The 10244-nt window shown below is 49.2% G+C and overlaps 2 protein-coding genes across 4 annotated transcripts in view; one reads left to right on the top strand and one right to left on the bottom strand.

Moving 5' to 3' along the window:
• Positions 1 to 84: 84 nt before the first annotated feature.
• zdhhc23b (zinc finger DHHC-type palmitoyltransferase 23b) lies at positions 85 to 7075 on the top strand. 3 transcript variants are annotated; one of them, XM_056584765.1, is made up of 5 exons: positions 85 to 167; positions 1982 to 2193; positions 2985 to 3641; positions 4291 to 4458; positions 6474 to 7075. In XM_056584765.1, exons 2-5 carry the CDS (start codon positions 2057 to 2059, stop codon positions 6712 to 6714), a joined length of 1203 nt encoding a protein of 400 aa, XP_056440740.1. In that variant the 5' UTR covers positions 85 to 167; positions 1982 to 2056; the 3' UTR covers positions 6715 to 7075. The 3 variants fall into 3 exon arrangements, with proteins under 3 accessions (XP_056440740.1, XP_056440741.1, XP_056440742.1); XM_056584766.1 differs by having other exon boundaries at positions 1985 to 2193; positions 6474 to 7052; XM_056584767.1 differs by lacking the exon at positions 85 to 167 and having other exon boundaries at positions 2100 to 2588; positions 6474 to 7052.
• A 168-nt stretch (positions 7076 to 7243) lies between these two features.
• ccdc191 (coiled-coil domain containing 191) overlaps positions 7244 to 10244 on the bottom strand; it is an 18763-nt gene continuing 15762 nt past the window's right edge. Inside the window, exons 15-17 of the mRNA XM_056584623.1 lie at positions 9261 to 9413; positions 8699 to 8853; positions 7244 to 7542 (exon numbers count right to left, since the gene is read on the bottom strand). Of these exons, the coding sequence (XP_056440598.1) occupies positions 7392 to 7542; positions 8699 to 8853; positions 9261 to 9413 (459 nt within the window). The 3' untranslated portion in view covers positions 7244 to 7391. The remainder of the gene's footprint in view (positions 7543 to 8698; positions 8854 to 9260; positions 9414 to 10244) is intronic.

The following is a 10244-nucleotide window of genomic DNA, read 5'->3' as shown; positions in this document are numbered from 1 at the left end:
ATATTTAGGTTGGCCAACATGTGTTTGAATCCTGTCTGAAAAACGCTGGAGGTCGAGGAAGGGTTCCCTTGTGACGTTTGAGGTCTGTGACGGGGAGAAACACCCCCACGGCGCGTCATCCTGCTACTACGTACCGACGCGGAAAAGGAACGACGCGATTGAGTGCTGTAAGCAATCGCTCTATTAATGTCTCTTGTTTTATTGACGTCGATTAGTGTGTTGCTTGACAGATACGTTACTGTTAACTACTTGACGTTGTGATTGAATTTGCACGACATTGTACTGATGCGTTTCAGGAACGGGAGGGAAGGTTGTTTTTAATAGATGGTTATGGGATTCAGGACACTTTTCTCAAAACTGCCTGATGTCTTAAATTAAAACATCGGTTGGGGAATGACAGGTGTACGTCGACGATGTACACTTAAATTGGTCCTTCATTGGCCCAGAAAAAGACCAATTTCGTTACTATCATTTGTCGTTCAATAACTGATTAATGATATAAGGCTTTAACCGCAGTGGAGATGGACAACCATGGCTGGTGGAAGATCTTTGAAAGGTCTTTCAATTCAACTTGTTGCTTAAGGTTGAATAATCATCTTAATTTTGGAGTCTGGGAGGGATACAGAATAATACAGACATTTAATGAGTGTAATGGCTTATGTTGCCACCTAAATGCCGCTAATAATTTGAAGTCTACTGGAATTTTCCCATTGCAGATGTGTGACGATCGGGGATCTGTTAATTCAGTGGAACTGCTTCAGCCAAAAAGACTCAAATGGGTTTCCAGCTGGTTAGGGTTAGGGTTTAAGCCAATAGGCCTATCAGCTGCGCAGACTTTTTGTTGTTACTTCTACACACACCCCTGAAACACAATTGTATTTAATATTTATATAAATGACTTGTGTAACAAAAGCAAAGTGTCATTTTTATGCGGATTACACCGTTTTGTATTGTTCTGCCTCATCCTTCGCAAGTGCCACAGAAGAACTGCAATCTGCTTTTAATACTATTCAGGAGAATCTCCACAAATTGAGACATGTATTAAACTCTGACAAAACTAAAATTATGTGCTTCTCAAAATCAAGGAAAACAGACGATGTTTGTCAGATTGTTACACTAGAGTACGAGTTTGTGTCTACAAATATCTTGGTTTCTTCTTAGAAGAAACCAAGAACACAAAAAACAGCAACAATAAACATCACATTGAGTCTCTAACAAAAAAAGTTAGAGTAAAGTTCGGATTTTATTATAGAAACAACAGTTGTGTTGTTTCCTTTTAAGTGTGAGAAGTAGTCCAAGCAACATTTCTGTCAATACTGGATTATGGTGATATTTTATGCATGTATGCCAATCAATCTTCTCTGAAAATACTGGATTCAGTATTATATCATGCAGGACTAAGATTTGTAACAAATTCTGGTTTTCGTACTCAGCACTGTAGCTTGTATGAAGGTTGGAGCATTGGTATATTTGTCTTAATAAGGCCACATTATTTGAACTGCCGTCTTACATATGTTCTCTCCTGACTCCTAAAGCCACCACACGGAATTTTACTCTTCGATCATATGGGCAGATCATGTTTGACATTCCCCGAATTCGAACTGTCTTCGGTGAGAGTGCCTTTAAAGTTTTTGCACCCACATCCTGGTATAAACTGCAGTCATCTTAAATTAGACTGCATTCCAATATTGAAACTGTTTAAAAGTAGGATAAAGGGCTATTTGAGTACTAAATGCACATGTTCTAATATTGAACGTTGCTGGTGATGATCATGTTGAGATTATGTTAAATTGCCAATTGTCTTTTTCTGTTTTATGTTGTCCGTTTTTTCAATTATATTTTTTGTGGGACTATATGCTTCTGTCTTGGCCAGGACTCCCTTGTTAAAGAGATACTGAACCTAATTGGTTTTTGTTTTCTACAGATTGGTTTCCTGTATGCAATGTGTATTTTTATGTAATAAATTCCCATTTCTTTTCAGCAGGGCAGTGGCTATCCTCCATGCACCCATCACTGTACTAATGCCTGGTGGTGATTGGCTGCGAGGCTGTCCGTCATGAAGAAGAGAGCCAATCGGAGGTCGGAGATGGATGAGGCCTTGTGCTGTTGTGAGTACATCAACCGCCAAGGAGAGCGGAGTCATGTGGCCGCCTGTTGCTGTGACTGTGAGGACCTGGATGAGGTCTGTGACAGGTAACTAAGGGGTGGGGAGAGAGTAATACAACACCGACCCACGCTGCTTCTGGCTTCTTGATTAAAAATGGATGAGCCAATCCCATGAGGATGAATCCACGAAGGTGAATCCCCTTCAACATGCTAGGTGTCTCCTTTCCTTGGAAATTATAGTAGCAGGAAGGACTCTGCTGTTTGAGATGATTAATGAGGATAGATGAGATTACACTTATTATCCTGTGAAGACCATTCAGGTGTCCCTATCCATATGCAGAAGCCTGACCTCCAAAAGGGCCGTTGACATCACATAAATTGGTTAAGCTTTCTCTTGTGTTGGTGTGGCCTTCTCCAGCCTCCATTTAATCTAGGAACAGCATTGTGGAGCACCTCCTTGAAACTGAAGGCTGCATCAGTAGGTGCGTTATTTAATGTGTTCACCTTGATTCATAAGGAGAAGGACCTCATCGAGATTTAAGATCTGTTTTTCAACAGTGAAGAAGTGGTCGTTATATTTACTTTTGTCGGCTTGTAGCACCGCGTCAGCATTTCTGAATACAATTCAACCTACTGCAGTAAATCATAAAACTACAGTCATACACTACATTTAAATCAATTATAATCCAAAAAGAAAAAAACTACTTTTTACAAATGAAAGGTATGAGATTCATTCAACCATGTGACATTGTGAGTTGATTCAGGATAATCAAATGGAGGTTCTTGCGTGTATTCCCCTATATATATGTATGGGGCCTTGATGCGAGGCAGGTCTCAGCAGGTTGACCCCTGACCCTGTGCCCCATGTCCTCCTGTAGGTGGATGAAGCTACAGCCCCAGGCGCAGGGCTCCCTGGACCGCCTCTCCGCCGTGCTCTCGGACCGCGTGCGCGTGCCCTGGCTGTGGGGCGGGGCCCGCCGACTGGAGCTGTCCGTTGTCCCGCCCCTCGTACTGCTGCCCGCGCTGCTGCGGCTGGCCGCGCTGCACTTCCTGCTGGGCGTGGCGGTGCTGACGGCGCTGCCTGTGCTGGTGCTGTGGTACTACTACGTCACTCACCGCAAGAAAGGCCGTACCCTGTTCTTCCTCAGCCTGGCACTCTTCTCCCTGGCCTACATGTACTTCCTGTTCGTCAGCGAGGTGCTGCCCCGTGGCGGCGTCAGCCCCGTGCAGCTGGCGGTGGTGACGGGTGGGGTGGTGCTGACGGTGGCCGCCATGCTCCACACCAAGCGGGACCCGGGGTTGGTGCGGCGGGCCCGACCCCCTCACAGCACCGTTACCTACGCCGCGGCGCGCTACCACACAGACCCCGCCTTCCAGGGGCCTGTGGGGAGGGAGGAGGTGCTGCTGGGGCCCGAGGGGGAGCAGAGCGCCCGGGAGGACTGGTGCCTCGCCTGTGGTCTGGCCCGGCCGCCCCGGGCTGGACACTGTCGGATCTGCGGCGTGTGCGTGCAGAGGCTGGACCACCACTGTGTCTGGTGGGTTCTGCTCGGCACCACGGGGCCCTTCCCCTGGAGCTCCTCTCTTTATCAGGACACCATCTGCTCGTTTCTTTATTCTACGGTTCTATTACAGGCTTTCTGTTATTATTGTGGAGTGGAGTCTGTCTAGTCCCGCCCCCAGTAGGGCATGACCACCAACCCTAAAGGTTCTGGGTTGGATTTCAAACAGCCATACTTGGGTCGAAGCCCTGCTTCAGGCAGACTTCCATACCAGCAGTGTAATGAGTGACAAACAAGCTTAGAGTGAACACACGTCCTCTTAGCCTCATACCACACGTCCTCTAGGCCTCATACCACACGTCCTCTAGGCCTCAGAACACACCTCCTCTAGGCCTCAGAACACACGTCCTCTAGGCCTCAGAACACACGTCCTCTGGGCCTTCAAGCGGTGGCATAATGTTTACCACAAGGCTTTATTGTCTCCAAACTTGCATATAGATAATTTATCATCCAATGTCATCCAACGTGTGTGTGTGTGTGTGTGTGTGTGTGTGTGTGTGTGTGTGTGTGTGTGTGTGTGTGTGTGTGTGTGTGTGTGTGTGTGTGTGTGTGTGTGTGTGTGCCCCCAGCACCTGTGGTGATGAAGTCTTCTGTCACTCTTTGTCCCTCTGTCTATGTGGTTCAGGATCAACAGCTGTGTGGGGCAAGCCAATCACTGCAGCTTCCTGCTCACACTCCTCCTCTTCCTGCTGACGTCGCTGTATGGCATTGGTCTGGTGCTGCGCAGCGTGTGTCCTGGTCAGAACGTCCTCCTCGCCCTGCTGTACTGCCCCGGCGTCTATAGCCAGTACAGGTACACACACGTACATGCGCACCAACGCACACACACAAGCACATGCGCACAAACGCACACAAGCACACTCGCACAAACGCACACACACACAAGCACACTCGCTCAAACTCACAAGCACATGCATAAACAACCACATCCGCACAAACACAAGCACACGCACACACCATTCCAATCCTTATTACATAAGGATGTGTTCTCCTTGGTCGCCATCTTACTTATGGTTTCAATCCGTAGTCGGTAAGAGAAGCACTGAGGACACATCAGTGCGCCCCACACAGGAAGGGCTTCTAGAGTTATTTTTAAGACAGCATTAGATATTCATCTATAAATCCAGGTCTGAAGGCTATGATTGGCCTAGACAACATTCCGTGGACGGAAGCAGCACGGCTCTCCGTCTCTCTCGCCCTCTACCTGCTGCTCTTCTCCACAAGGGGATAGTGAACAACGATGGAGAATGGAGGAAAATGGATTTGGAACGCAGCTATAGCAGTTTTAGCAAGTTTTTACATTAACAGTCGTACTTTGGTCCCCACTCCACTTCATAGTGGCACCATCAGCCATCACAGCCTGAGACCCCCACACGGGAGAACAGAACCCCCAGATGGACCCCATGTGGTCTTCAAGGGATCTGGTGAGCCCAGCAGGAGGTCTTTGTTGTGACCTGAAAGCCCCCCATGCTACTGACTCCCAGGTTGTGTAATAAAACACCAGGCAGTGTGTTCTCTGGCCCACACTCCCACCCAGCGTCTCAGTCAGTGTGGCGCTGCTGGCGTCTTGTGTGAAGCTCTTCTCCTCACAATAGAGCGTCGCTTTAGAGGTTTGAAGTGGGTCGCTCTGGGTATGCTCTTTAAAAAGCCCACCAGCTCAGCACCACTACTGCACCCAGTCAGACAAACCCTCATTCACTCGCACACATGCGGTTCAGATTTAGATTATTTTTCAAAGAAAAACATTGTTTATTAATGAACCGCATCAAGAAAAGTATTTGGAATCTGGTTTTATTCCACTTTTGAACTGTTTAAACTGGTAACATTACATATCAAGGGAGAACCAGGCTCCCATTTGCTGTTCACATCATAGTGATTTTATTGAGTAGTTTGCTTTTGAGTCAACTAGCAGACAGACACTTTCATCCAGAGCCTCAGTTCACTTAGAGGGGACATATCATACCACCAGGTGTGAGTGTGATTAGCCATTACAAGCCGTTTTCAAAATGTGCAGCATTGTGACATCACAGGTGGGCGCTTCCACCTAGATGTGTGACGGATAGATGAGCAACGCCCACCTGTGATGTCACAATGCTGCACATTTTCAAACCTGCTTGTAATGGCTAATCACATTCACACCTGGTGATGTTGTGATGTGTCCCCTTTAAGATGAATAATTCAATTCAATCCAATTCATTGTTTATTCAGGGAAAATTGGCTGAGCACAAGGCTCTTTTACAGCAATGCCCTGATAAGAGGTCAGAAATACAGGGTGTAGAAAAAACATTTAAAAAAAATTAGTAATTACATTAAATAACATTTAAGAAATCAGAAATAAAAAGAAAGATAAAATACATAAATAACAATAGTTATGAGAAATTAATACAAGAGCACTGAGCTTCCATCTCATTTAGTGAACTCTTATTAATTTACTGACACAAAAGTTTTTTTTTTAATAGAATTCCATCTAGAGGGGGCAAAGAAGCTAAAAGACTATTTTCCAAAATCAGATCTAATTTAAGTAGTAACTAAGGAAATGAGACTCTAACCTGGTACTGTGACAGGTAGACGTGAATTTCAACAGGGAGGTAAGGTTAAAAGGAAGCTTCCCAAGTAGGATTCTGTAAATAAAAAGAAGGCTGAATCAGAATAAGTTGGGAGTCTTACCCTAAGAGGCCCAGACTGTGGGGATTGGGCTTTGAAATGGCCGGGTATCAAACCCCCTGAACCACAGCCCCCGTCAGTCAGGAGCTCACCTCACTTGGATGGCGGATCATTCTGTTTCTCCTGACTGTGTGTGTGTTCCAGCGACGCGCTGTGCTTCACCTGTGCGTGGTACTGCAGCATGGTGACGGCGGGCCTGCTCCACCTGCTCCTGGTGCAGCTGGTGCACGTCAGCCTCAACGTGACGGAGCGGGAGGTCCGCCTGGCCGCGCGGCACGGGGCCCCCGGCGACACCACCAACTACTCCCGCGGTCTCCGTGACAACTGGGCCGAGTTCATGACCATGCACCTGAAGGCACCAGCGCCCACCCTTGACGCGGTGTGAGGAGTCCAACGGCTCTTATTTATTCATTGTTCTGGCTGCTGTACCGTCCAAGGACACTAGATGGCAGTATGGCCCCTTCCAGGCTGAACTGCCCTGAGTCAGGTTGTAAATAGACTTGACTAAGCAATCAGGACAACCGTTAATGAGGATCCCACACAGCTACGCAGCTGTTCATGATTGACAGTGTATACTTCTCTAGTGTGTATTTCCTGCCCTTTGCTCCACTACACATTTTTTCCTTTCATCGTAATCTTTTTGTTGTGAAAGTTGAATATTCTTCAACTTTCATTTGTACAGACTTCACATTCAGTGCCTTGAAATGATGCGAGCGACAAATCAATAAATGTAATTGTATTCTTTTATAACGTTGTGGTGTACATTGGGGAGGGTGGATTAACGGGAAGGCGGGGTCATGGCCCTGATGAGGTTAGAACGGAGATGGACTGAGACCTGCTCAGCACGGGGGGGGGGGGGGGGGGGGGGCTGATGAAACGGACATCCTCCACAAAGGCCCCTGCCCTTTCTTCAGGTCCCCCCCCCAAACAACCGTCTAAATATAAAACAAAAATACAGACGTGTTCTGATTTCCTTCTGACGACCTGCTGCTCCGAGGATCAGGTCTTGGGTCAGAGGGACTGGAGTGTGTGTGTGTGTGTGTGTGTGTGTGTGCGTTAGATTCAGAAGGAGCCCAGGGGCGAGCAGCGGAAGTCTGGCAGCACCTCCTCCACCCTCCTCCTCAGCTGCTCCCTGCGTGCCTCCTTCTCCCGCTCCTCCCTCTGCCGGCCGGGGAGGAGGACCCACACCCGGAGACAGCGCCGCAACACACGCCTGGACAGACAGACGGAGGAAGGGAGGGACAGACGGACAGGATAGGGAGGGACAGACAGACAGACAGACAGGAGAGGGAGGGACAGACAGACAGACAGGAGAGGGAGGGACAGACAGACAGGAGAGGGAGGGACAGACAGACAGACAGGAGAGGGAGGGAGGGACAGACAGGAGAGGGAGGGAGGGACAGACAGACAGACAGACAGACAGGAGAGGGAGGGAGGCAGACAGGAGAGGGAGGGAGGGAGGGACAGACAGACGGACAGGAGAGGGACAGACAGACAGACAGACAGACAGACAGACAGACAGACAGACAGACAGGAGAGGGAGGAAGGGACAGACAGACGGACAGGAGAGGGAGGGACAGACAGACAGACAGACAGAGGTAGATGGAGATACAGGTAGACAGACAGGCCAGTGAGCTTCAGGCATCCAGAGGGCCAGCGTGAGATCAGTCTGGTAACGTTAGTATTGCTGGTGACCAGGTCAGGAGGACGGTGGTTCCTGTAGGGTCCGCGGGAGAACTTAACCATTCAAGTACATTGTGAGTTCACCTTCACGTGGAGGAATGTAAAGAAAATAGATCATCTAATCTCTATGGACATAGTTCCTGTATTAGTGAATGGAACTTGGCCAGGTAATGTTCTCAGGAACATCAGACATTATTAACGATGTGCTGAATATCAGAGCACTTAAGGGTCCTGGCCTGTGTCTGCACGGCCGCCCCCATCATGCGTGGCCCATGCACGCACAACCTGCCCCGCTCCCTGGACCGGCGGCCGCTACAGATACGTTATCTTAATCCTTATTGAGGAAGTTAATGGGGTCAGAACCCCTCCCTCCCGGGGTAACCCTGCACTGAGCTGCTTTCCAGAGGAGGGGAAACCTAATTATGTTTTCTATATTTTCTTTTTTATTAATAGTAGGGTTGCCAGTTAAATGGTAAATACCCCTACTGTAATGTACTTCATAGTACTACTGTAATGTACTTCATAGTTCTACAAGTAGTTCTAGTTGTAATGTAATTCCTAGTACTGCTACTGTAATGTACTTCAGCTGGGTGGTGAAGTGTTCGGGCGGGGCGGGTGGTGAAGTGTTGGGGCGGGGCGGGGTGTTGTAGTGTTGGGGCGGGGGTCAGGCGGCGCGGGGAGCCCACCTGCTGCTGTGCTGCCGGGCCTCCTCCAGCCGGTCCCACTGGAGCAGCCTCTCCCGGGTCAGGAGGGCCAGCAGGGCGCGCAGCACGCGGCGCTGGGCGGTGGCGCGGTGGTGGTCCTGGGCGCGCTCCTCCAGCCGCGCCCGGCACTCCACCAGCTGGAAGGGGGGGGGGGGGGTCGATAGCTCAAGGTGTGCTAACACTCCAGCTACACAGAGCTGGGTCCTTGTAGTTGTGTGTTAGCTCAAGGTGTGCTAACACACCAGCTACACAGAGCTGGGTCCTTGTAGTTGTGTGTTAGCTCAAGGTGTGCTAACACACCAGCTACACAGAGCTGGGTCCTTGTAAGTTGTGTGTTAACTCAGGGTGTGCTAACACACCAGCTACACAGAGCTGGGTCCTTGTAGTTGTGTGTTAGCTCAAGGTGTGCTAACACACCAGCTACACAGAGCTGGGTCCTTGTAGTTGGTGTGGTAGCTCAAGGTGTGCTAACACACCAGCTACACAGAGCTGGGTCCTTGTAGTTGGTGTGTTAGCTCTAGCTAAGGTGTGCGTGTATACACACCCGTCTCCAGCAGGCCACAGCCTGCCGCAGCAGGAGCTGTCGGTTCAGCTGATCTGCTGCTGCCTGTTTCTCAGACAGGGAGGCGCTGGTCCAGTGATGCCAGGCTCGGAGGCCTGTTGACAGGACCCGCCCCATGTGGTGCCTCACAGCAAGCTGGGGGGGGGGGGGAAGAGTGTTAATACCAGAGATGGATGCCAACAGTGACTTTGACAATCACACACATACGCATGAAAAGTCTGGCGCAATTGAAGGACAAATTGGTGCACTGCACACGAAAGGGGTGTGACCAGAGTGCATCGAGCCAATGACATGACATGATGGGTCGATGTGCAGCACTCAGCTTCAACGCCATGTTTATGTTGGAATTTCCATTTGCAACGGATAATGATGAAACTCAAACCCATTGAATTGGCTGCCTCAGGATTTCTGAGGAAATTTCTGAGGAAATAACGGAATAATCAGGCTTACAGCGGAGTAAGTGGAGCTTGCAGCGTAGTGTGTCTAGCTAATCCTAGTGGTTGGAGATGTGGTCTCATCCAGGGGACTTCCTAGGTGACCAGGTTTGGCTCGTTACTGCTGGGTGGGGCGTATTGGTGTGCCAAGTGGGGCGTATTGGGGTGCTAAGTGGGGCCTGTTCGGGTGCATAGTGGGGCGTACTGGGGTGCTAGGTGGGCCGTGTTGGGGTGCATAGTGGGGCGTATTGGGGTGCTAATTGGGCGTGTTGGGGTGCTAAGTGGGGCGTGTTGGGGTGCTAAGTGGGGCGTGTTGGGGTGCTAATTGGGGCGTTCTGAGGTGCAAAGTGGGTTGCATTGGGGTGCCCCCCAGAGAAAGTGCTGCAGTGTAAACCTTGTAAAAAATGAAGAAGATGTGTGTCTTTATTTTGATTGTGGTAACATGAAGAGTCATAAGAAGCAAGCACGTGTGGCTTGGCAACTGTCTAATCCACATCCAGTTGTGGAACTAGTGTGTTGGCAGAGACAAATA

The sequence above is a fragment of the Gadus chalcogrammus genome, chromosome 23 (assembly GCF_026213295.1).
Source record: "Gadus chalcogrammus isolate NIFS_2021 chromosome 23, NIFS_Gcha_1.0, whole genome shotgun sequence".
Lineage (NCBI taxonomy): Eukaryota > Metazoa > Chordata > Actinopteri > Gadiformes > Gadidae > Gadus > Gadus chalcogrammus.
This window is presented reverse-complemented; position numbering and strand designations above follow the sequence as displayed.

Coding starts and splice junctions, on each gene's coding strand:
- zdhhc23b (XM_056584765.1), top strand. CDS start 2,057: ATGAAGAAGAGAGCCAATCGGAGGTCGGAGATGGATGAGGCCTTGTGC. Junction 2,194..2,984: donor CTGGATGAGGTCTGTGACAG/GTAACTAAGGGG, acceptor GTCCTCCTGTAG/GTGGATGAAGCTACAGCCCC. Junction 3,642..4,290: donor CTGGACCACCACTGTGTCTG/GTGGGTTCTGCT, acceptor TATGTGGTTCAG/GATCAACAGCTGTGTGGGGC.